The sequence below is a fragment of the Perissodus microlepis genome, chromosome 4 (assembly GCF_051167445.1).
Source record: "Perissodus microlepis isolate ML-2025 ecotype Zambia chromosome 4, ASM5116744v1, whole genome shotgun sequence".
NCBI lineage: Eukaryota > Metazoa > Chordata > Actinopteri > Cichliformes > Cichlidae > Perissodus > Perissodus microlepis.
In genome coordinates this window covers 5,015,193-5,040,453 of record NC_140464.1, presented here as the reverse complement: position 1 = coordinate 5,040,453, position 25,261 = coordinate 5,015,193, and the positions used below count along the sequence as shown (strand labels likewise).

At 40.9% G+C, this 25,261-nt stretch overlaps 1 protein-coding gene across 2 annotated transcripts; it reads left to right on the top strand.

Moving 5' to 3' along the window:
- Window positions 1-1,303: 1,303 nt before the first annotated feature.
- On the top strand, window positions 1,304-24,050 carry slc1a9 (solute carrier family 1 member 9). Of its 2 annotated transcripts, XM_084925186.1 has the most exons (11): window positions 1,304-1,465; window positions 8,557-8,712; window positions 9,553-9,705; window positions 11,467-11,723; window positions 13,517-13,622; window positions 13,733-13,859; window positions 15,722-15,955; window positions 16,715-16,909; window positions 20,325-20,459; window positions 20,598-21,036; window positions 21,728-24,050. In XM_084925186.1, the coding sequence occupies exons 2-11, from the start codon at window positions 8,562-8,564 to the stop codon at window positions 21,932-21,934; spliced, it is 2,004 nt and encodes a 667-aa protein (XP_084781312.1). In that variant the 5' UTR covers window positions 1,304-1,465; window positions 8,557-8,561; the 3' UTR covers window positions 21,935-24,050. The 2 variants fall into 2 exon arrangements, with proteins under 2 accessions (XP_084781312.1, XP_084781311.1); XM_084925185.1 differs by lacking the exon at window positions 1,304-1,465 and having other exon boundaries at window positions 6,919-8,712.
- The last annotated feature ends 1,211 nt before the right edge of the window (window positions 24,051-25,261 follow it).

Below are 25,261 nucleotides of genomic sequence, written 5' to 3'. Positions count from 1 at the left end.
TAGCCAAAGCTTTTTAGTGTTAACTGATAACTTTGCACTCCACCCTCTGTTCTGCTCTCTGGGTCGCTTCTCACTAAAACGCTAATGCTGAGGTTTCAAATACATAGTCGGGAAACCATGACGTCACGGTGGTTGCATCCATCGTTTTCATGCAATTTGTGGAATAAAAACAAATGTTATGTTTGTTTAGCTTTTGGATAAAGTGACATTGTAATATAAAGCATCTGTACAGTCTTTAAAGTCTTTTTCTTATATTATTCTTCTCATATATGCTTAAATTGACACTTAAAGTTCAACTCTAAAGAATATCTTACTGACCTAAATATTTGCTGAATGTGTTTTTGTGTATCCTTAAGCTAAAATTAGAATGGACTCAGCAACAAGTGACATCTGCTCGGTAGTCCAGATTCCAGATCAGAATTTCTGTTTTTTTTTTTATTTTGGTAGTTTTTTGTTTGTTTGTAATGAGCGATCCTTTTAGAGATACCACAGAAGTTAACTGAATGTGCATCAATTTATAAAATCACCTTTATATTAGTGCTATAGTTTTGAGGTAATTTTATTTTACTCTAGTTTTCGTCTGTCTGCCAAGCCAGCAAGGAAACGGTTGTGCGGGTTTCATACTATACCGAAGAATGCTTTCTTATTAAAGTCTGCAAAGTCACGTTGTTATACAACATCATGTATGACAGTTGAGATGCTACACTCATAAATCACCCCTCCACCCCTCCCCATAAAGCCTCGGGCCTCCAGTCTTTACGACGCAGTGCTCTGGAATGACAAACCTGAAACTTCTCATCTTCTTTATCACTTTATTTCTAACTCCGTGTATTGATAAAGTGTCACGGTGTCATGGAAAAAGCCTGACCCTTGTATGTGCAGTATGTAGCAGCTCCACCCTTGAGCCCCCATGCACTTTGAGGCCTCACCGACTGACACTGATATCTGTCAATGTATCCCTCAGGGGGAAGCTGCTGAGCAGGTTTCTTCCATTCAAGAGTCATAGCACCCTCCTGTGGAAGGGAGGATAATGATGCCCCCCCCAAAGTCCCCAAACTCCTTCCTTGCAGAATTTCCATAATCATTTTAAAGTTGTTTCTCGCATCTATCTTCCACCTTCCGCGCGATTGTTGTCACTGGTAATTCTCGCCTGTCCCGTGCATTCCCCAAAAGTGTAACCAAAGTGATATAAAAGAGGCTTGTGGTAGATACAGTCATGAAGGCTGAGAGAAAGGAGGGAGGGGAGGAGATGGGAGTGAGGGTGAGATGCAGTGGGGTGAGGTGGGGGAGGAGAGGGGCTCAGAGCATCAAGCTGTTGTATTAATCTGCAAATTTCCTCAGATGACGCAAGGACTGTGACTTCGCCTCCCATCCCCTCTTCGTCTTCATCATCTCCACGTCCCTGCGCTGCGTGTCTCTCCCGATGCCTCGCTCTTGTCGGAAGGGAGACAGCGACAGACAGCAGGTAAGCTCGTCCGTCTCCTTGTTGTCATTTTTTATATTCTCCTCTCCAATCATTCACGCCTCGCGCACATGCGCTAAATTTGCGTCATTTGTCACCTTTATCAGTTATTGTATCATTTGTGACTAATCAGTGTTTATTTCCAGACACATTAATGGTTTGTTTCATCTTTTTTTGCGCAAAGATTGTGAATGTTTTGGGGTTTTATTTCATTAAAGACATTGGCTTGGGTGATTTTTCAGTTTTTCAACATGTGGGCCCTGTAATGTTTTATCAGATGTGAGTAAGAGAAAGAAAGATCAGAGAGGGATCAGAGAGATTCAAAGCTGGAATAAGAAGTTTCCAAAAAGGTCTGGTGGCCAAATGAGAAGATGGATTTACTGTATGAAGGGAATGAGCTGTGTTAAATGTAGTCCTGCTGGAGGCGATAGAGAAATTGCGGCGACAGATCAAAAAAGGAAAAGACAGGAGAAGGAAGGAGAGCGAGAGGAGAAAAAGGGAGTTTATAAACTGCAGAGCTTTACTGGGGTGAAGAGAGCAGATGTGATAGACAGTCTGTGCTTAAGGAGTTCAAACAACAGATTAATGCACTCAGATTATCGTCCGTGAGAGAGGAGGGGAGGGGGTGCGTGTCTGTGTCTGTGTTGACATGTGTTCACACACGCACATGCAGACAACACCACACACACAAGAACTCAAGTCTTTTCTCTCATTTTCACTCTACCTATTCTCACATCTTAGCAAAATAAAGCTGCCACATTTATTGTTTGTATCTTCTGAGACGTTGGGATTTTCTTCTTGTTATTGTTTATGTAACGCTGTCCAACAGATAGGCCTGAGACATAAAGTGTTAGTTGTTGATGTCAGCTTGTCACATCCTTGACTTCCTTTGAATTAACCTCAGGACACTTCTGAAATATTATCCAGAGCCTCCTCCTGACATGCCTAATTTCATTCTACTGGTGATCTTCAACTTGTGTGAACTGACAGGAAATGCAAGTGAGATATCTTTGTGCACTAGAAGGCATTGGATTACACAGCATTTATCAAATCCAAATTTGGTGCTGAATCTGATTATCTAGTATCAAAAGTTTCCTGTTATTCACTGTCAAACAGTCAAGAGGCAGCATCTATACCCATGTGCGCTCACGTGTGTGTGTGTACAGACCTGATGTGGTCGACACTGACCTTCACTGACTGTAACCCCGCTGCTTTTGCGATCTGGTAAACTCATACGCCAGGCATGTGTTTGAAGGCAGTTGTGCATATGTTGAAGGAGTTTGGCAGCGCTCTGCTTTGAAGTGCACGGACACTCGTGCTGTGTATCTGTCATCGCTGATATCTAGAATACGGGTGTCTGTAGGGAGAGAAGGCCATTACGGCGTTTTTGCGGTGCAGCATGTGCGCGTTATCTCTTGTCTTTGAGTGTAACTGTTATTGTGCAGCTTTACAAATATGTGTTAGCAGCAGAAGCAGGCAATCTTATCCCACCAGGGTTAATGTTTGAAAGCAGCAATCAAATGTGAATTACAGCTCAGTTCATGTTTTGCAAGGTAAAATTAGATCTTTGCAATACAAATGACCACCTGATGTTTTGTTAAACGACTTTCAAGGTTTTTTAAGGCTCAAAATTGGCCTTTGGCAAATGGCCGAATCTGGTTCTGCCTCAAGTTTCTTACTATTAAAAGGGCAGCCTTCCTCGACAGCATTGCCAAGTGTTGTTCAAGGGAGTGTGTCTCATCTTTGAACCTTTACCTTTCAACATAAAAGACTACAGTTGTTATAAACTGGTGCTATAACAAATTAAATTGTAGTCAATTGAAACAGTCTCAAAGTTTATATAGTTAAGATATTACTCAGATATTTCTTTGCATTTTACTATTTTTTCTGTCTGTTTAATGAACAAAAATGTATTTTATGCTCAAATAAATGTAACCCAACTTAAAAGAAAAATGCTGAGTGTATTTTTAATACAGTTCTGGTGATTTTCTGTCGTGGAACGCCATCATGGTCACAAACTCAAAGGAGAAAGAAGATTTGAAAAGGTCTTTGAAACTTTGAGCTAAAATGCACATTTTTAGGAAAGTTGAAAAGTAATCAGCAGTTTCCATTTGTCCTGATGACTAATTATTTATGAGCTTAAAACAAATTTGAACCTTTATAGTCATTTTTAAGTGAGAGAGATTGTAAGATGATGTCATCTTCTCAAATGTGTGACTTTGCTGTTTTTTTCCATTTATGTGGCAGGAAGACTTCATGTTATTTGGTTGATTTTCTGTCATGTAACTGACCAGACGATCATTGATTAATGCAAAAAAAACCAAAACATTCGTCAGCTACAACAGTACAACACATTCATTTTTGTGATATTGCATAATGGTGCTAACAGGATAACACACCCAGATCTTTTCATTTATTAGATATGCGATGGAAGTTGTGCGTTGTGTAGTTTATTGTGTTTGCTGCAGTGGCCATCCTCATCTTCCCCTGCTGAACAAGGGTGGTGGAGGGGCAGGATGGGGATTATATCTCGATCCGTTTGCAAGGCTCACACCAAACAATCAACCATTGGACATAATCCTCTGACACACCCGTACACACCCGGAGTTACACACACATACACACACACACACATGCACGCACAGATGGTTCCTTAAAATAAAATGCAGCGTATATTTGTAACATCCACACACGGAAAATCTTTACATAGATACACAATTTGATATTGTGTTTGTCAATTTGAATGCGAACCTCGATTGAAAGAACAAAATAATTATTGATGGGAATTTAGTCTGTGTAGAAAGCACCAGTGAATCAGGTGATTTAGCGGGAGACGCGTACCTTTGATCGGTTTACATGCCGTCACACAGTGATCCCATCTGGATGCAGAAGTTCTCTTATAGTTCATGTTCGTTACATTAAAAAGTTGAGCCTCTCCTACAGTTTATATATCAAAGTTGCGTAGAAGCGAAGGTGACATTCTCACATTTACTCACTTAAAAACCAAGAGAAGTTCACTTCACAACAATAGTTTGCGTGACTACAACAACTTTATCATGTCAAATGGCCAAATCGATTATTCACGGTCCTTTGTTGCTCACTTCAGATTTTAAAATGTACATTTTTGTTGTGTATATCTAGTGGCAGCCATGTTTGTATGTTGATTTTTAGAAGAAATCAAAAAGCTTGTACGCGGTGAACGTTAAGCTCGGGGAGTTAGAGCTGCATCTGTTTGATCTCTTGGATCAACGTCTGTGATCGAATGGTCGGATTATTTATGTGGAAGACTGTGGGTGGAAATGAGGAGGGGGGTTGACGAGCCTGCGACAGACAAACTGAGGTAGTTCTCTCGAGCTGTACGCGCACCTTTTTATCTACAGCTGCTTGGGCTCATTTACAGTAATCAGAGCTCGCTCTTTGGGGAGATTAACTCATTCTGGCTTGGTGACCCGTCGCCCTGGAAGCCATGACGATTAAGAAGATGTGTCGTAAGTGCATGACCTCATGTGAAGACCGATTGTGATGGTTGTCACGCGCTGCGCAGGTCATCATCACACATCAGATGGATGACAGCAGTGTTTACACTGAGGGACCTCATGTTTATCCAGTCGCCATTACTCTGAAAGTCACTGTGGGAGGCTTTCTGTCTGGTGTCTGTATTTGGCAAAGAGGGCATGTAAACAGCAATGCTATCACTACTGTACCAGCAGGGTTTAGTGCTTCTTTTATTTTTTTATTTCTGCTCTGGCTTCACTCGCTTTGAAGTTCCTCTTCCTTTACCGCTGTGTTTCAGCACTTATCACTAACATGTGTTTCCAGAGTTCTTGCAAAGATTTAAAGTTGTTCTCTCTTCAAAGGAATATGCCCCCGTGTCTGCAGCCTACCTGGCAGACTGGTAATACCTGTGTCATGTTGCTCTGAAATCCTGGATTTACTGTAAGCTGGCTGACCAAACTGAATTCACTGACTTGAATTCTTGCATTTTATTCGTGATGTAGCAGAAATTCCATGTGGTGCATGGCTTTTGCTCTGTATTCTGTTTAGGGCTTTTCAGGCAAGACTTTAGAAAGTTAAGGAGTCAAATTTAATCTTCCCACACTGTAAATGGTCTCGGTTTTCCTCTGTTGAAAAGCAGCAGGTCAACCCAACAAGAGTTGCTTCCTAGAGGCCAGATACATTTTGTCTTGAAGCAGCGCTGACATTTCCTGGAGCAGGAAATCTCTCTGTTGGGGAAGGAAGACAGATTTGCAGCACCGCATCAGGTCCTTGAGGATGTCTTTGCAGCTTACACTCATCACTGCTGCTCTCATCTCAGGATACATGCTGTTGATTAGTTTTTTCAAGGTCTCTTATCAGGAAAGGAGAGGATGAGAGATATTGTTATTCTCATAGTATTAGTCTTTTTCACATTCAGCAGGATTTTTGGTTTTTCTTGTTGTCTGTTTAAAAATTAAACTTTACTCATTCATTTTCTTCGCAGTAGCCCCTTTTGTAGGCTGGTCACATCTCAGTTTGAAACTTTTACTTTTTTGGGCTCAATTTTTTCCGCCTACTGTGGTCATTTAAATCCACACAAGGAGCGGACAGTTGTCGTAAACACTGATGAAAAGGGGAGAGACGTCTTTCTCTTATTCTCATTCGCATACGCAAGCAAATTGCATGTGGTCAGCTGACATTACCAAACAATGTTCATGCTAAGAATGGCATAAGGATTGAAAAGAGGATTTGTGAAGACTATTAAGAGGAACCCCCTCCCCCTCCTCTCCTCGGTACTCCATTCACCGAGGATTATATCTCTGCAATTGAAACTTGGCTGGGCGTTCTCCGGCCCTGATACGCACCAATTTGGGATAACTCTGGAAATCCAAATTGGTGCTTGGACTGGACACAGTCACAGACAAGAAAGGGGCAGAGATATGGCCAGAAGGAGCAGGAGGTGAGAGCGTGGAAGTGAACACATAAAGCAGTAGGTATCTTTTTACACATCCTCCCTTGTGTATTGTTCTTTTGGTTAATGTATACGACTGTATGCCATCTGCTCAAATTGATGGATTATAATGATGTCTGATTGCAGCTATCTCATTGAGTCAGACTGTTTGTAAATGTGACGCTCATACTTGTGACAGGGATTTGGCACGACCGCGCTGCTCTCCAGATGTGTTTATGTACAATTAATGTTGAGAGATGGTAGCGGTGGGGTCTCTGAAATTTTCTTGGTAGACTGGAAACGCGTCATGTTATTGGACAGCAAACACATTCTTCCTCCATGCCTCATTGTTTTGATGGAAATAACTCTGCTTTATATATATATATATATATATATATATATATATATATATATATATATATATATATATATATCTCGCTCTATATATATATATAGATATATATATAGATAGATAGATATATTTGAATTATTGTAGGTGTGATTTGGATTTATAGAGACAGCACACTTAGATTTCATTATTATCAAATTACTCTTTTCAGTAATGCTGTCCATGTGGTAATGCTGACATCATTCCTGCACTTCGGTCCAGGTTAAATATCTATTGGATGGATGCAGACATTCACAGTCTTTGAAGGATGAGCCTCTTCGCTCTGTTAATCCCTAGACTTTTCATTTAGCAGGCTCCTGACCGTGACAGCTTTCTATGAAGTAACTCAACAAGTATTTGATGTATTGCCATTAATTTTCACTCAGATGTCAAATGGTGCCCAGAGCATTAATATTGACCCTCTGAGTTGTGAGTCATCATCTTTGACAACCCCTAACCCTTAATCAAGAAGAAAAAGAAAGTAATCATTTTAACTGACACACATCTAAAAGCATTGAGACTTTTTCCCAAAAAATCTGTGTTATCTTTCTCTAAAATATAGGGTTAGGAGAGTTGTATCACTTATGAAGACAGGCCTCAGAACATTAATGATCCTCCTGCTATCTTTGTAGCAACACCAGCAGGTAAACTTTCGTTTATCCAGAAAAATATTTGATCAGTCTGGAAATGTACTTAATGTTAACTTCTTGGGCAACAGACAGCACTTCGGGACTTCGGTGTTACTAGGAAGTCCAGATAACGGATACGATTCAACTTTCTTGTTTCATTTGCTGGTCTCAAAGCACCAGAGTTCCAAGTGTCCGTTATGTTCACGTGATAATATTCTATATAACTGAATAACCCCTGTGGCTGCCCATCCTTGAGCCTGGTTCTGTCGGGGGTTTCTTCCTGTTAAAAAGGAGTTTTTGCTTGCTTAAGGGGTCTGATATGATTATTAGAGTTTTCTCTGTTTTCCCTGTATTATTGTTGAGTGTTTACCTCACAATATAAAGCACCTTGAGGCGACTGTTGTTGTGATTTGGTGTTATATAAATAAAATTGAATTGAATTAAATTGAATTATTAGTTGTGTATTATTTTGTACAGATTTTTTTCAGTTTAATAAATCCATCAGAAAAGATGGTGCACATTAAGCAACGTTATAGATGAATTTGACTTATCTTTCTGTTTTAAGAGAAATGTAGGTGATAAACATCAAAAACACTTGAACAAATGCTTTCACTGTACACAGGGCTTCATTCAGAGCGTGTAACACATCCAGGGTTCACATCCTATTGCTTCTAGGGGGTCATTCCTTACCTCACTTTACCTCACTAATCAGCTAAATCTGTTCCTCTATCTTCTATCACCTCCATATTGTGCTGTATTTAGAGTCTGGCAGTTTCATCATTTTCCATTTAAAGGATGATGAACAGATTACATCTCTTGAGTTGTTTCTTCATGTCCTGTTTAGGCCTTGCCTGCTGTGTTTGGATTGCCTTCAGTTATGCGCATTTACCTCCATTTAGAACCTAAACCAAATACTCACAGGACATTCCTGTTGTGTGAGCCTTAGGTGCTTCTGGTTTTCACTAATCCCCTTTGAAAAATAGGCTCGACCACCCCCAGCAGTAAAGTGTGAAGCCTTGCTAGTCTACCCTTGCTATGTTAAACATTTATAGTCTAAGCTAATCAAGCATTGCTATGAGATGCTGCAGTTTGCTTTCCAAAGCATGTCGTCATTCAGCACTAAAACCCACCTTTTCCACTGTCCTCACAGACAGGATGACAAACCAGCCGACAGCCAACCAGTCCAACGCAAACAAGGAGAAGGAGAAAGAAAACCAGCGAGATGACAACACAGAGATTGCGTATAAAGATGCTGGCCATTGTAGCCGCAACACACACAGCCTGCTGCTGGGACTCACGGTTATGGGTACACATGAAAAGAAGCACTCAGGCGATGCCATGATGAGGGCATAACTTGAAGAAATACTGGAGCAAAACAAGCCTTTGTTTTGCTTTTATGCACATAGTTTAACACTCCAAATTCCCACATGTTTTACTGAATGACTAGAATTACAACTGAGGTTAGTTTTATTGTTAAAAAAAAAAAGAAAAGGACCAATTTATGCTGCAGCAAAAATTACCACACGCAAACCTTGATGTAAATACGCCGGGATCATTTTCCCATGAGATGTCTTAGGCTTGTTGTTGTCTTTGCTCTGCCACTGTAAACACTTTGGTATGTTTCTCCACAGCTGTGTGTTTTGTCAAAAAAAGGCCTGCAGAGTCAAGGAGTGTGTTATTTTTGTCTGCAATTTGTCACTTAGATTTAAACCTTGATATGAACTTGTTTACATTACAGTAGATGGCTCTCATTAATCAGCGATCTCTTGCATCTCCAACGTTAAACACAGTGTTAGGGGCCGTCACAAAAAAGGCTAATGAGTCCGCTGAAAGGTTATAAACTGAGGTTGATTTCTGACACGGTTAATATTACTACTGAGTTTTACATATTTGTGACATTTGGAACTCATTTTTTAAACCAATATTCATTAGATTTTTAAATGTGCACATAAGGTAGTGTTTAGGCATGCGTTTCGACTTGTCTGGAAACTAAAACAATAGCCTGTGCTATTATGGGACTTTTTGAGGCATGGAAACATAGTATGCCTTTTTAATGGTTTGGGAAATGAATGCAGACATGATTGGCTAAACAACTGCTGCACAAAAACAAAACTCTGTAATTAGCTTATTTTTTTCCACTCCTCAGGCGTCGTCATGGGAGCCGTTTTTGGGATGATGCTGCGGTACATGCAGGTGACAGACAGCGCCGCCCTCACAATGGTTTCCTTTCCTGGAGAAATCCTTATGAGGATGCTGAAGATGCTCATCCTGCCTCTTATCATCTCCAGCCTTATCACAGGTGTGGCCGTTATAGACAGCATCATGTTGGTTTTAATAAGTTAAAAAGTAACCAATACTGTGTTAACACTGTAACGGATGATTGTCCAGTGTGTGCATAATTTAGGGCACACTCATTGTCCCCAGTGATTCCTAACCAACTACAACCTCATACTCCTGAACTTTAACCATAATAAACTAAACTGAACATGTTAATATGTTAACTGTAGAAAAATTTAAATTCTGACATTAGTAGAACTAATGGACTATTGTATTTGCTGTACATGTAGTCTACAGGACTACGTGTACTTATTAGTCAGAACTTACCATATTTGGACAAAAGGGTGGATTTCTGTTATAAGCTAACTCCTGAGCCACTCCTCTTATGGTGTGTTCCATCTGAAGCTGGAAATTGGAATTTCCTAGTTGGATTTTTCAACTGGAACATTCCCCTCAAGTCGGACTTCCAAATCAGAAAACAACCCCACCAACATTGACTTAACCATCCAAGTTGGTGGCAGCCCATGTAAATATTAATGAAACTGTAGAACTCGTACTCTGCCACTGCACTGCCACTGTTGTGTTGATAAATAGGTCAGAAATACACAGTTAATAAAAATCTGCAATCTACAATAAGAAGTGCCCAGTTCTGCTCAATATTAATTTTATTGCCTTAAAATCTCTCCTTAAAAGGGTCACAGTTTTGAAGGTGGACCCTTTGGAAATTAATTGCAATCTCTTCAGCTAGACTCTATTTGTGAATATGTTGCATGTTTATAAGCACAAAAAAATAAAGAACCATTCCACTGTATTGCTAGTGATATATGAATGACTCTACCTTGCTAAGAAGCAAAAAGAAATCCAGTATTTCATAGCTTTTCTGACTTTGCTACCGGAACACAGTGAATTCAGGACTGATAGCTCCAGCATCCAGCCTCCAAGGCAAAAGCAATGCTGCATTAATTTTTGAATTCAAGTGTTTTCAGTCCCATCGTCACAGGTGTATAAAATCAAGTACCTACCCATGCAGTCTGCCTTTGCAAACACTTGTGAAAAAATAGGTTTTTCTAAAAAGCTTGTTGTCCTGTAACAGGATTCCACCTTTGCAACAAGTTGGTTTGTGAAATTTCTTGCATTGTAGATATTCCACAAGCATCTATAAGTGGTATTATTGCAAAGTGAAAACATTCAGTAATCACAGCAGCTCAGTCATGAAGCCGCAGACCTATAAAGTAACAGAAACAGGGTCAACAAGTGCAAAAGTCTTAATATCTGCAGCGTTCCAAACCTCGTCCAGCATTAACATCAGCACAACATCTGTATGCTGGGAGCTTCACGGTATGGGTTTCCATGGCTGAACAGCTCCTGCACGTGTTGAGTGTTAAGGATTTAAGTAAGTAACATGCAATTTAAATGCTCGAATTAAGGAGGAAAACAGACCTATAATATCAGTTATGTATGCTCTAATATTTCTCATGTAACTGGATAAAAATACTCCAGAAATCATCAAACTCACAACCAGCTTAGTGACTGAAATGAGAAAACCTAGCAGGTAGCTAGCCAGCTAAAGCCACCTGAGTTGATTCATGAATTAGCATGTGAAAAGCTAAAAACTAAAAAGCCAGCGGTTTATCCAAAAAACATGTATCAAACTTTAAACACTCTACAGGAAGTATTTGCAGTTCAAAGTACTGGGAAACTCGAGCTTCGAGGTAAAGACGCTGTTATTGACTCTGTGGACTTGGACACACGTTGTTTTAAATCTGTTGTCTGTCTCTTGTAGGGCTTGCTGGTCTAGACGCGCGCTCCAGTGGAAGGATGGGTAGCCGAGCCATGGTGTACTACATGTCCACCACTGTAATCGCTGCCGTCCTCGGGGTCATCCTGGTGTTGGGGATCCACCCAGGGAACCCTAAACTGAGGGGAGGCAACTCATCATCCACATCCACGAAAAACCAGGAAGTCAGCAGTCTGGACGCTTTCCTTGACCTGATTCGAAACCTCTTCCCAGAAAACCTGGTGCAAGCCTGCTTCCAGCAGGTACCCTCCACATTAACCATTTACTGCTTCATTATCTTGGCTCATCATGAACCATAAGCTTTCAAGCAAACTGAAAATGTTAATATAAACATAGCAAAGAAAGATTCTTGACTAATACGTTTCCTTTTAATAAAACGCGAGTGTTTCCCAGTATTGCTTTGCTGGGACTTTCAGCATCAAAGCTTTTGGTAAGGCTCTACATTCCTTATATGAAATTTTCATCATTCAGCTTTAAGGTGATGATAATCAAACTACACTGAATAGAGAAAAAATTGGTAAATAAATAATATCTGAAGTTTATTAAAATTGTATTTTTATTTTTCAAGATAAATTTCCTCTTTAATTTGAATGAATGTTCACAGACATCGCTTCATGTGCTTCATGTGCTTCATGTGCTTCATGTTAATAGTTTACTAGAAAAACCATTGCAAACTACAGATTTAAGTTTCCAAAACAGCTACCACTTGGATCCTGAATTGTGATTGTTTTGTCAGCGATTGTCAACAATTATTATTGCTAATAATTATTATCCAAAGTGTATCATATTGGAAAGTCTTGCTTGTGCCCCAGGCCACATTTGAGGAGATGAGCTTTTCTGGATAAGGGATTACTGAGCAGTTTGAGAGAATGAAGGACTCGGACAGAGTTCTTAAAAACTTATGGTTCTCCAGAGAGGTTAGCTGTTCTCCAAACTTCATACGTAACAATTTTTACATATGTTGTCTGGACTGATTCAAAGGCTTCATTTGGCTAGAAAGAGGCTAAGAGGCCACGCAACTCTTTGGACTGTTGGAGGAAGCCAGGATACTCACGAGAGACCTCACGCAGGTGTGGGGAGAGTATGCAAACTCCACACAGAAAGATCACAGGAGTCAAAGCCAAACCCATCCCCAGCAGGGGTGGGCAACTCATTTTCTAAAGGGGCAACATGAAAAACTGGGACTGGTGTGGATTGCTGCAGTAATAAACTTATAAAATTAAATTAATATTAAACAGAAATGAGTTCAGATCATTGGTGCAGATCTCCTCAACAGTTCTGGGACAGTTTGTTGCCCACCCAGGGCCCAGAGTGTAATAATCTAGTTTAAAACAAATACTAATATAGAGCTTATCAACTGAACCACTGAAAACACGTTTTACATACTAAAAGAAGATAAATCAGTGCCATTGTAATTCATCAAGTCATATATAAAATAGATCTAGGGTTGCTTTTTTCCATTCTTTGTAATGTATTGTGAGTTAGTGCTAATGGTGCCGTCGAAGAGGGACAATTCAGGAAGCAGCTTGTGTTTTCGTGATGCTGCAGTTGCCTTCTTCTGTCCAATCCTGTTTTTTCTGTCATGCGTGTTCGTCTGAATGATTAGAAGTAGTTATCTGTGTATAACTGGGCGATGGTCAGCTGTCCTGCAGCTACCGCTAATCTCTTTACAGCTGCAAAGCCACATACTTATTTAGTGCAGTAAGGCATCTGTTGGTGAACCGAGAGCTTTATTTCTGTCTGCATCTTTATTTTAAACTGCGTCTTTGTTCATATTCATCAGGAATTCAGTAAATTCATGTAAGTCACCGCTTTAGCAGCAGGGAATTGTCCTCCCCCTTTCAGCCTTTTCGTCTCCTTTTTCTTTCCCTTTGTTGTATTTATGTTTCTGTTTTGCCTTTTCTTTAAACAGAAATCAGAGCACGTCGTGCCGCTGCCAAAACTTTGTTTGTTCACACACAATGGGAGTTACAAAATCTAAGCACCCCAGCACAAACCACAGAATAATCTGAATGTCGCCCCGTGTTTCCTTCAGGTTCAGACGGTGCTGAAAAAGGTGCCGGTCGCAGCACCAAACCAAACTGAGCCCATATTAGTGAGCAGAAAAAAACTGGAATACAAATGGGGCATGAACGTCCTCGGTGAGTTGATAACAGAGTTCGTATTGCGAGACGCTTGCGTTTTCCAGGTCTCTTTTTGGTTATTTGTCCTCATTTTTCCACTTACTCGCTTGCTTTGTGTTTTCGTCAAGGTTTAATTGGCTTCTTCATCACCTTTGGGATCTGCATGGGCCGGATGGGCGAGCGTGGGAAGGTCATGTGTGACTTCTTCAACATCCTCAATGAAATTATCATGACGATGGTGTCCATGATCATGTGGTCGGTGTCTTGTATTCCTTCATTCGTATTTGTGTGTCTGTGTTTAAAAAGTGCGTGCCTCTGTTTTTCCTCTTGGTGGCCAACGTTTGACATTTTGGCGATACCGCATACAACGGTCAGAGACAGTGATGGATAAGGCGAAGACTGTGTGCTTGAGGCAAATTGTGGGAACAAGCAGCAAGGTCAGATAGAAAAAAAAAACAAAGAGGAAAAGGGAGAAAGTGTGTCAGTGAAGGACACAGACAGATGGAAAGAGGGAGAGGGTTTCCCTGGGACATGCTGGAGTCTGTGGTATGCTGGGGAGTAGCAGGAGCCGGGGCCCAGAATGGCGTTGTGGGCTCCCAGGGGAGCCGCGGTGGAAGATCTCCAGAATGTAATGGATCCATCGACGACAGAGGAGCTACTTGGTGGCAGAGCAGAAAGCAGATGCGTGTGAGAGCATTCCTTCAGAGAGCAGTGCACGTCTTGAGGCTTCACAGAGCCCAGGCAAGTGGTGCAGAGAAAGTGTAGCGGTACTCGGAGCGGGGATGGGAAAGGAAAGGAGGAGTAGAGTAGGCGGTTGGACGAGAAACAGCAGGATGCTTGTCTCACAGCTCCTCTAAGCCTCCTCTACATGTGCAGCTGGACACCAAAGGAACTGTATCATTGTCTGTATCACTCACTCAGTGTAAACAGATTACTCACGGGCTTATGGTGCGAGCCAAACACAGAATCCAGTGTATACAAAAAGCACGCATCATACAAGGGGCATATCTATCAAATCATATACATGGCATACTGCACCAAACAACTGTCACTGGATGCCAGCTGACCTGGGAGAATGCACCGTCTCATGATGGGACAAGGAGTCGCTTTAATTCAAGTGTCCCAATAACTGCAGTCTGTATTCATGAACAGGGACAACTGCTCTCCAGAGCTGGAAACCAGAGATCCAAGCATGTGTCCTGTCCCCTTGCAGAGAAACGTGCTTCTTTGACAGTGACTAAAGATTTATGAGGTGGCGAAAACGTTGGCCTGACATTAAAAAAAAGTAACAGGGTGGCTACAGCTCCTTAAATATTCTTAAAATATCTTAAATTCACATCAATTTATAAAAGGCCTTGTAAAATTTATAGTCATGTCACCACATGGATTACTAGAACACAGTGCCACCATTTCTGCGGCATTGTTTATTGTTCTGCTATCCCTTTTAAATGTGTTTTATATGTGTAAATATGGTTAATGGCAACAGGATGCTTATAGGCTAATTATTGGCTTATTTAATGGTTGTTGTGTCAGAAAACATCTTAAAATACTGAAATGTGATCCTGGCAGTAACATGCAGACATGGTGAGTTCACTGACAAACAGCTATGGTGGTAACCACCAATAACTCTTAGTGGTTGAAGCCAGTTCATATAAATATTTAATAGAACAATAACACTGCATGTGAAACATTAATGTTTGGGACGATGACAATGATTATGTTGTTTTCACATTAACACACACTTGTGTTCCTAAACAAAGCCATTTTTTGTCTTTTTACTTTTGTGCTTGACTATATATAAAGTTTGTATTTTCCATTGCAGGTTTGATCTTAAATATTATTTTAAAGAATAGTAAAGTAGAAAGAGTAGCCTTCAAAAGACCTGTGGACACCCAGTCCTTTGTTGTAATTCATCCATAATTAATAAATTAAGTCAGTCAATCAAATCAAACAATTTCTGCCTTCAAATGGCTTTGTTGCTTATTGGACAGTTTAAAAAAGCAGAAAGAAATATTCATGTACATACACATATATAGTGTATACTAAATGGAGTTTAATGGAACATAAACCACAATCAGTCCCAATCAAATAATTTCTGCTGTGATGTCTTTGTCCAGGTACTCTCCTGTCGGCATCGCCTCTCTGATTGCGGGAAAGATCGCAGCTATCGGGGACCTGGAGGTGGTAGCCAGGCAGCTGGGCATGTACATGGTGACTGTCATTGTGGGTCTGGTGATCCACGGGGGCTTGATCCTACCCGCTATATTCTTTGCAATCACCAGAAAAAGCCCCTTTGCTTTCTACTCTGGGATCTTCCAGGCATGGATCACAGCCTTGGGCACTGCTAGCAGGTATGACAGCTTGCAGGAAGTGCATATGTATGTTTGGAAGTCGTCTGTTTGGGCATGTGTTCGCACATGTGTGTCACATATTTCTTTTACAACACGTATTGCTCGGACAGCTGTTGTAGTTACCATGATTGATCGGCGTAGCCTGCTACTCGCTTTCAGCTATTTGGGTTAAATCTGAAAGGCCTGAAGGCAAAAATCTGTATTTATGCAGCTACACTGACAAATCAGGACAGCAGAGCCAAAGCGCAGGCTATCATAGACGAGTCCATGTCGGACAGATTCTGTGTTGTAAGTATCTAAGCCTTCGGATTAGTTGCCACCAGCCAAACTGGCCCCGCTGTATCCTGCCCGGCTTGGCTTGGCCCAGCCTGCCTGGGATTCAGCATTGCTGCTGAAACCAACTGTTATTTTGGCACATTACTGAGGCTTTAGTGAATATGGGTAATCCTATCAACGTTTTCTCTAATTATATTATGACCCGACCTCAGCGGGGCCGGGAATCAAATTCCTTTAATTCACATGTTGGAGGATTGAAACAGTGGCCTACCCCAGCTGTTAGGACGAGGCTGTCGGCCGACTCAAATTTCTCCTGCCTTTTTTAATTGTTGTCTCTTCCCTTCGCCCTCACCTCTGCACTTATGCTTTTCACCACCTGTCTGCCTATTTTATATCCCTCAGCAGACACTTTGCGCCTGCTCCGAGTACATCTGCACCTTTTTTCCCTCTAACTCGCCTTCTTGTGTGGCCTTCTTCTTTCAGCGCGGGGACATTGCCGGTCACCTTTCGCTGCCTTGAGGAAAATCTGAAGATTGATAAGCGTGTGACTCGCTTCGTGCTTCCCATAGGTGCCACCATTAACATGGACGGCACTGCCTTGTACGAAGCCGTGGCTGCCATCTTTATTGCCCAAATGAATGACATCACCCTGGACTCTGGGCAGATCGTTACTGTCAGGTAAACCACATGGTGACTTGACTCTCATGACTCAGGTTTCATTATCAGAAAGCAGCACCGTTGAGGTGCCAGTGCTCTTTCTCCCACATCAACTATAAGCCTTTAATAGTTTCCTTACTTGGCTGCTTCTGAAGATGCCTTACAGCATCTTTGCCAGCCAGCTATTCGTTTCCAAAACCAAGAGCAAAAAAACATATATCTTCTACTTAACCTACTCAGATTCCAAGCACTGCTTTTTCTTCTATTTACATTTTTCATAAAAGAAACAGAACAAACCAAAGTGGTTTTAATATCTATACACTGGACCTTAACCAGTCCATACGGCGGTACAGTGGTTAGCAATGTAGTTGCACACAAGAAAGTTCTGGATCTGCACCTCGAGGTCAGCTGGGGCCTTCCCGTGTGGAGTTTGCATGTTTTCCCTGTGCCTGCGTGGGTTTTCTCCAAGTGCTCCAACTTCCTTCCACTGTGCAAAGGCTTGCATTTTAGGTTGATTGGTCTCTCAGAATGGGCTCAGGGTGTGGATATGAGCAAGAATGGTTGTCTTGTCTATCTGGTTTGCAGCGCTGTGATGAACCGATGACCTTTGCAGGAACCAACATCCCTCGCTCAGTGTCATCTGGAAGAAGCTTGAGCTACCCTGCAACGCTAGCTAGGCGTGCAGTTTATAAAGAGGATGGACTGACTTTTGTAGTGTCCAGTATACAAACATTTGCATTGATTATTTCAACACACAGAATAGTTTAGTTACCAACAAAATCAGAACTGACGCAACATGAGATGCAAATAAATAATAAAACTTTATGCATATATTCTGATTCTACATATACATTTAAATATGTGCTGATATTGACGTGAAACGCTTCATAATACTTAAGCATGGATGTTGGAGCACCTTTGAGGCCCTTGTGACAAGCTGTTTGTTGTCTTTTTGTTGTTGTTTACACCATCAGCTGAGTAAACTAGGTGATAGAAGGTCATGTGTTTAGCCAGAGCAAAAATCACCTGGCACAATTTACTCACATGCTTTGGCCAAAAGCAGGATGGGACAGGAAATTGTGGGGGTGTGAATGTAAACATAAACCGCTGTGCACATTAGTGTAAGTAGCCTCCATCACGGTCTCTGTCACCTGATTGCACCAGAACAGGTTCCTTTTTTGTCCTGCTCTCTGTTATTTTTCCTAAGAAGGATAATAACAAACAATATTCCCTGAATGCCGTGTCAGCCCGCCCTGCTGTAAGGTTTTTGTGTCAAAGTTCATTCTGATTCAAATATTAGTAAAAAGGGAAAAATATCAATTATGTTCTGACTCATCCTAAAGTCTCTCGTCCTGCGTCAAACATAGATGAATGGAAAGTGACGTTTGACTTGACTGTATATAAAAGATGGACATGTTTTGGAACCAGAAGTGACTGCAGCTGGACAAGAGGAGCGCTAAGTTTCCAGCTAACACCTAAAGCTTGTTTAGCAATCTGCATCTGTAGCCTTTATGGCTGCACAAATACCAGCTGATTAGTGTTAGGCAACATTCAGATAAATTACAAATAATTTCATTCAAATGTCTCGGTGCATCTTTATCGAGAAACCAGCAACACAAACACATTGGAACTCGTTCATTCATTTTCTTTTCTGCATTTACAGAAGTGTACAGTCTGCATGCTTTAGTTCATTTTCAAACAACTTGCATCAAGTATGTTACGAGGTATAGAAATAAATATGGAAGGAAGTAAAGAAATATTCATCTCCCATTTCTGAGGTTTGAGCAGGAGATTGGATCCAGTCTGCTTGGATCAGATTCTGCTTGTTGTGGCCGCGGGTTACAAATAACGCTCAGCACTTTGAAGTTGTTTATTGTGTGTCTTTCATCAACGGCTGTTTACCACGAAATCGAATTTTAAGAAAATGCTGTATGGTTTTTGTGTGATGCACTACATAAATCTGCCCCACTTAATCTCCCAGTCACAGCGTGGTGATAATTGGCATTGCAGTTTGTCAGACACAATTGAGATGTAACTAATAACAGATGAATAGCTTCATGCAGTAAATATCACAGTTTACAGCTGTATCCAAACTGGCTGGCCTGCAGGCCCCTGTGGTTACTGATAATTCTCTAATTGCAGACATGCCATGACAAGCAGCATTTTTCAGAGTCTTTAAAGTTTTACTTTAGGAAACATCTTTTGTTGTGGACAGAGGAACTGAGTCCTTTCTATCCTCGTGTACTTTATACAAGCATTGCATTGATGAAATACACGTAAATGAGCTCACATAAATCCGAGACTTTTTGGTGTGTGAGAAACAGAATACTGGACCACTCCATGTGTAAATCTTAGTGGGTGGAGACAGATTAGGGTTTTTGATTTTTTTATATGGTGATATTATAAACACGTAAAACTAAAACTCACCTCTCGCTACAATTCAAAGTCTTTAACTTTAAGCTAATTGTGCTTTTGGCTGCCACATGACTAAACATGCTGAATCAGCAGTGAAAGCATGAATTGGTGAGTTCCAATATTAAATGTGGTTTCGGTTTAGCCTTTTCTGGTGTTTCAGCAGTTTTTGAGCACAATGGTCTGGTTTTACAGTTGGGTTTAATTATTTTTTCATATATTTTTTCCATCACACATCACCTTTTGCATGTGGAATTAATTTACTTTTGCATTTTTCAGTCTACCATTTTTGGCGAGTGTTCAGAAAACTATGAAAAAAGTAATGTCTGCATGCTTTGACTCTGTTTCTTGAAGAGCCTAAATTCAAGTGCTTTCCCAATATGCCAGCATGCCATTAGTTCAGGCAGGCCATGAACTCAAGTTAACCTCAATTTCAGATCAGTTCATCTGATCTCATTGCCAGCCCACATCACTCAGCGGATACAACTGCTATGTAATCAAAGAAAGGATATCTATTGGAAAAACTGATAGAGGCCATGCTATTTAATTTGCTTTAGCTTAGACCTGCATTACTAATTACAAATGAGTTACAAATTATGATATCAAATATTTGAACAGTATTCCAAGCTTGTTTATTTGACATAATTAGCAATTAGTGTAACAAACAATACAATTTATTTAAGTTAAAAAAAAAAAACTCTTACAGGGGAAGTAGTACTAGACACAGAATTTAAAGACACCCAGCGTGTCCTTTGATTTATGCAGATAGGAAAAAAAGGCAAAAAGAGGCAGCACAGTAGTTACAGGGATGTCTGACACTTGACTCAAGCTGAACTATTAGGGAGTGATGAAAGGGTTGCACTTGATTGATTGACTGATTGGAAAAGGCCATATGAGCATAACTGTGAAAATGGGAAAAAGCCAGAATCGTCACTAAAATCACAATTTGATTATTTCTGCCTGCCTACAGCACATTACTGCAAGCATGATTTAAATATACCTTTTTCCCATCTCTTCTCTCCAGTATGACCGCCACACTGGCCAGTGTTGGAGCCGCCAGTATTCCTAGCGCTGGACTGGTAACCATGCTACTGATCCTGACAGCTGTCGGCCTGCCTACCCAGGACATCAGCCTGCTGATCGCTGTCGACTGGCTGCTGTGAGTCAGGTGTCTGATGAGCAGGCAATAACAAATCACTGCTCTGCAATCCATGTTAGGGTACTGACACTTAACGTAATATTGGTATCACTAAGCCGTAATTTCACTCACTGACACTGATGCCATTTGTCCACTCAGTGACCGAATGCGTACCTCCATCAATGTTGTTGGCGACTCATTTGGTGCCGGGATTGTGGATCACTTGTCAAAGACGGAGCTCACCGAACTTGATGCAGCCGAAATGCAAACGCTCTCGCAAGAGGGAGAGCTCGATTTCGTCCCTCCGCCACCAATCCTCACGGAGATGGACATGGTCGACCCTCTCAAACCGCCCGAGCTGCCTCCTCGTTCCCCTCGCCCACCCAAACAAAACCACCACAGTCACATACTCTCCCAATCCCACTCCATCACTTACTCGCCATCCCGTTCTGTCCGGTCTCCGTCACCACGCTCCATCAGTTCTCCCTCTCCGCGTTCTGTCTGTTCCCACTCTCCCAGGCCTTTCCGTACTCATTCCCCACGCCTCCTGCGCAGGACAGAGCCGGGATATTGTGTCCTGCCCAGCCATGACAATCAGGTACGTACTTTCTACCTTATACTTTAAAGACATTAGAAATCTAAATCTTACAGTCCTTGTTATTTAGCATAGAGTTTGTTGAATATTACAAATATGTGTCTATAGTTTTTTTTTCTGATAAAAGAGCAGCAGCTGGCTTACATTCTGTCACATCTTCTAAACCCTAGCAGGATCCTAATAACTTGTAATTGACCAAATGTCTGATGTTTTAATGTTTTAATAGGGTCATTTTACCAGTTCAGTATAAATATACCAAAAGCTTAGCCTTGACACTACTCTAAAGGCTTTTTTTTTCAATTCTTAGCTCTGTATGACATCACAGAGAGTGCTTATCCCTTATATGATACACTGAAGCACAGAAACCCCACTCACCTGCTGTTAAAACCTTCGGATGCATTAAGATAACTAAGGAGTATTTTGAACTGCAAATCATGTAAAGCTACTTTAATAGAGTTTAAAAAACAAAAATAAAACTACAGATAAATTAATATAATATGCCCACTTTATCATGTATATTAATAATGCATCAAAGATTTCTGGATGCAGATAAACTCAAACTCTTGAACCTAATAATATGACTATGATGACATCATCCTGGGAAAGACCTTTAACATTTAGCATGTTAAATTTAAGTATGTTGGTCAGTCAGTGCAGGCTGCATGATCTCATTTCGGTCTCTTCACACTCTCAGATTCCCACACTGCCGCGCTCCTACAGGGAGAGAGAGAGAGACCGAGAGAGAGAAAGAGACAGGGAGCGGGAGCGACTGAGGCGAGAGAGTGAAACTGAGGAGGAAGAGGAGAGGGAGAGGGTTCTGGGCGAAGTAAGCGACGGTGAGGAGAGCGATGACACTGCTTACGATCGAAGGCACACCATCCCACCGTGCGACCTGCCGTGATCAGATTTCACCACCAGCGTGTTTCACAGTCGATTTGTTTCCACTTTTACGACAGGTTTTAACCACTTTCAGCTTCACTCTTCAGTGGAGGTACAGAGTGGGTTTCTAGCTGGTTGCATTGCTAATTTTTCAATGCACGGATCTTAAAATGTCATGATGGCAATGCAGTGTAATATTCCCAAGAAGGCCCTTAAAAACCAGGCCTGAGACTTTTGCCCTGTGGTTGGATGCTGAAAGAGTTTCTTTTCCTCCTTATCTTATCTACTCCAGTCTTGATTTATAATTTTGCTTCTGAAATCCACCCAAACCTAAAATGTTCCCAAACGCATACACGTCCAAGAATTCAACTGATGCCAGAGAATGTGAGTCTGCTCTTGATGAAAAAAGTCTGCTGGTGCTCTTACCAGCCTTGTAACGCACAAACAGGAATTCATTTTGCTCAGATTCCCTTTGCTTCCCTTTAAGGAAGTTTTAAAAAAATTACTTTTAAAAGAAAAGTTTGACATTTTGAGGACATTTGCAATGAGGAAAAATGTATTCACAGTTAAAGACTAATATCATTAACTGTAAATATATGTAGAACTTCAGGTAGCTTTCAGTGGAAAACGGCTGGCCTGGTTCTCTTTCAAGGTCATAAAACATTTACTAGCACCTTTAAATCTCATTAATTAACAGGTGATGTCTTTTTCTAACAAGTTTAAAAGCTGAATTTAAAATGTGCACTTTTGCTGGATGTTAAATTTTTCACTAGAGTGACAGTTTGATCCTTTCAAAGCCTTGCATTGCAGGTGGTCACCAGTACTGGTGGATTTACTTCACTTTGGAGATAGCCAGGATAGCTGATTCCTACTAGTGTTTTGGCTGAGAAAACTAGCAGGTAAACTGTAGCTTTATATTTAGCATACTGATAGAAAGTACTCGTTTTAATTCTGCTTTATCGATATAGTTCCAAATCAGAACAGTAGTCAACTCAAGGTGCTTTGAGTTGACTACGTTTGAGACCCTATCGTATTTTGGAGCGAAAAATTCCAGAATCAGATGATCCCCTTTGAACAAGCAGCAGGTGACAGTGGGAAGGAAAAACTCTCTTCTGACAGGAAGAAATCTCCAGCAGAGCCAGACTCAGGGAGGAAAGCCATCTGCCGTGACTGGCTGGGAGGTTGGGGAAAAGGATACAAAGGAGTAAAACGAGATGCTCATTGCAGTCTGAGCCTATTGCAACTTAACTAACGGATGCTGCAGGGTCACCTGATCCAGCCGTAGCCTTGTCGGAAATGAAAGTAGAGTTTTTCACACGTGAACTGACTGCAGCTATGAAGCTTTTCTAGCTGTTACCAAATGTAAATGTGGAAATATAAAAATGCATCTCAGTCATTTCATTTATTAGTCTATAACTTGCCAGCATGAGAATACAGAAGGTATGTGGTTTCCTCCTGCATGCCCAGGCGCCACTCGAATTCAAACCAAAGAACCAGACTAAAGCAGATTTTTTCCTGTTTTGTGCTACACGTGAAAACTCATCATGTGCGATGAGTTTGTGCGTGAAAGCCGTGAGACAAATAGATCTTTCTATTTAAGACACAAAACAAATTTCCCACCTGTGGGACTAATAAAGGTCATCTTATCTTATCTTATCTTATCTTATCTTAAGACAGCAAATATCTTTCAAAATGTTGAACTAGTCCTTAAAAAAAACCCAACTGATACTTTACATCTGGCAGGCAGTATTTTTATACAGTTCTCTTTACATGTTTATCCTCAGTGCTCTTTTACCTCATTCCCTCTGACATCAGTCACTGTTGATGTTAATATTGTCTATATTATCTAGGGTTTGTATTTTCTTTGTTGTGGTCTGGTGTGTGAAATGATGAATTTTAGGCCAGAAGCTGTTTCAATTTTGTTGTTTGTTTAAATTTACTTGTTATTTTACTCTTACTTATTATTTAAATTTGTTAATTGCTGTAAAATATCATCTTCTGTCCCACTGAACTGCCTTTCATTTCAAATTGAACTTCATGAACTGCCTCCCTACATCCTTGAGTCTCAATGCAGAGTCACAGGTCCAGATTGTGTGTATACTGTATGTAATAAAATCTTAGAGATTTATTTAAAGTAACTGCACTTCTCTTGTGTTTCCTCTGCTGCTAAACTTGTGCAATCTGTGGGAGGATTTGCAGTCAAAGGGGGACACGCGTCAGTGTTTGGTGACTAAAGACAGTGGAAAAATCCTGCAGACAAAGATATTACTGAGTGGAAAGATTGCAACACACACATAAGCAGAATGCACACATGACACACGAGGCTGTAATGAGACAAAGACAGAGATACCAACACACTTAATCCTCTCAGTGAAGAGTTAGAGATGGGCGAGGCAGGGGAGAGTGATGGATGGGAGAGGAATCGGTAGGCGGCAGATGGCCAGAAAGACGTCAATCCTTTTCATTCTTCCCAGACAGCATAAGGGCTTTGTGGGTGATTGCAAGCAAGGCTGACGTTAGCTCAGGGATACGTCAGAGAGGAAAGCTGAGCAGAAAGGTGAACCCCCCCCCCCCAAAGAGCTCGGCAAAAACTGAAAATCGAAACTCTCGTTTAGGATCGTTAAAATTCGAGTTTGTCTCGATCGACATTTGCGGCTGATGGAGTCCAAAGAAGAAAGCGCTAATCTGCCCTGTGGCATGAGAGAGCTGCCCCTTCAGCGCATGACGTGGGGATATCATGTCGCATCATCTGAAGGGACAGGAGGGTCAGGAATTTAATCACTGCAGCTATCACTGTTCAGAGGAGTTTGTGTGTGAGTGTTGGGGGTTTGGAGGGTCACAAGGAGCATCATCTGCTCCTTTCTATTATCTTCACTCCAGCTCTGTTTCAACATAACATCAGGACAAAAAATTAAGACACAGAAGCCATTTTCACAAACTAGACGAGAAAAACTCTTTTTGCAAAGGAATATATTTAAAGCAGTCTGCGATGACTAATCAGTATTTAAAATGACAGGTGCTAAGAGGTATTCCTTATAGTATAAACAGAAATACAAAGAATTATATGATTACATTAATCAAAGTATGAATCTTGCAACTATTTTCATGGCTGACTGCTCTGAGAAATAATGATCTGATATATATTGTGGCCTGAAAGTTTTCCAGAGCTCAAGTTGAAGCCCACAGCTTCAAAGCCAGTTTCTAAAAAGCTGCGTGTGAAAAAGTTACAACATTTCTTTTAAATAAATACATAACAGGATAGAGAGACAGATTTTGTCTTGAACTCTAAACTAATTCCATCTTTCCCTCTTCACATTCTAAATTGTGTTTTTTTTTGGTAACGTAGTAT

Excerpts from the sequence above, each read along its gene's own strand:
- slc1a9 (XM_084925185.1), top strand. The coding sequence starts at position 8,481 with ATGAGATGCTGCAGTTTGCTTTCCAAAGCATGTCGTCATTCAGCACTA. Across the intron at positions 13,860-15,721 it reads ATGGTGTCCATGATCATGTG|GTACTCTCCTGTCGGCATCG; the intron begins GTCGGTGTCTTG and ends GTCTTTGTCCAG. Across the intron at positions 21,037-21,727 it reads TGCCCAGCCATGACAATCAG|ATTCCCACACTGCCGCGCTC; the intron begins GTACGTACTTTC and ends TCACACTCTCAG.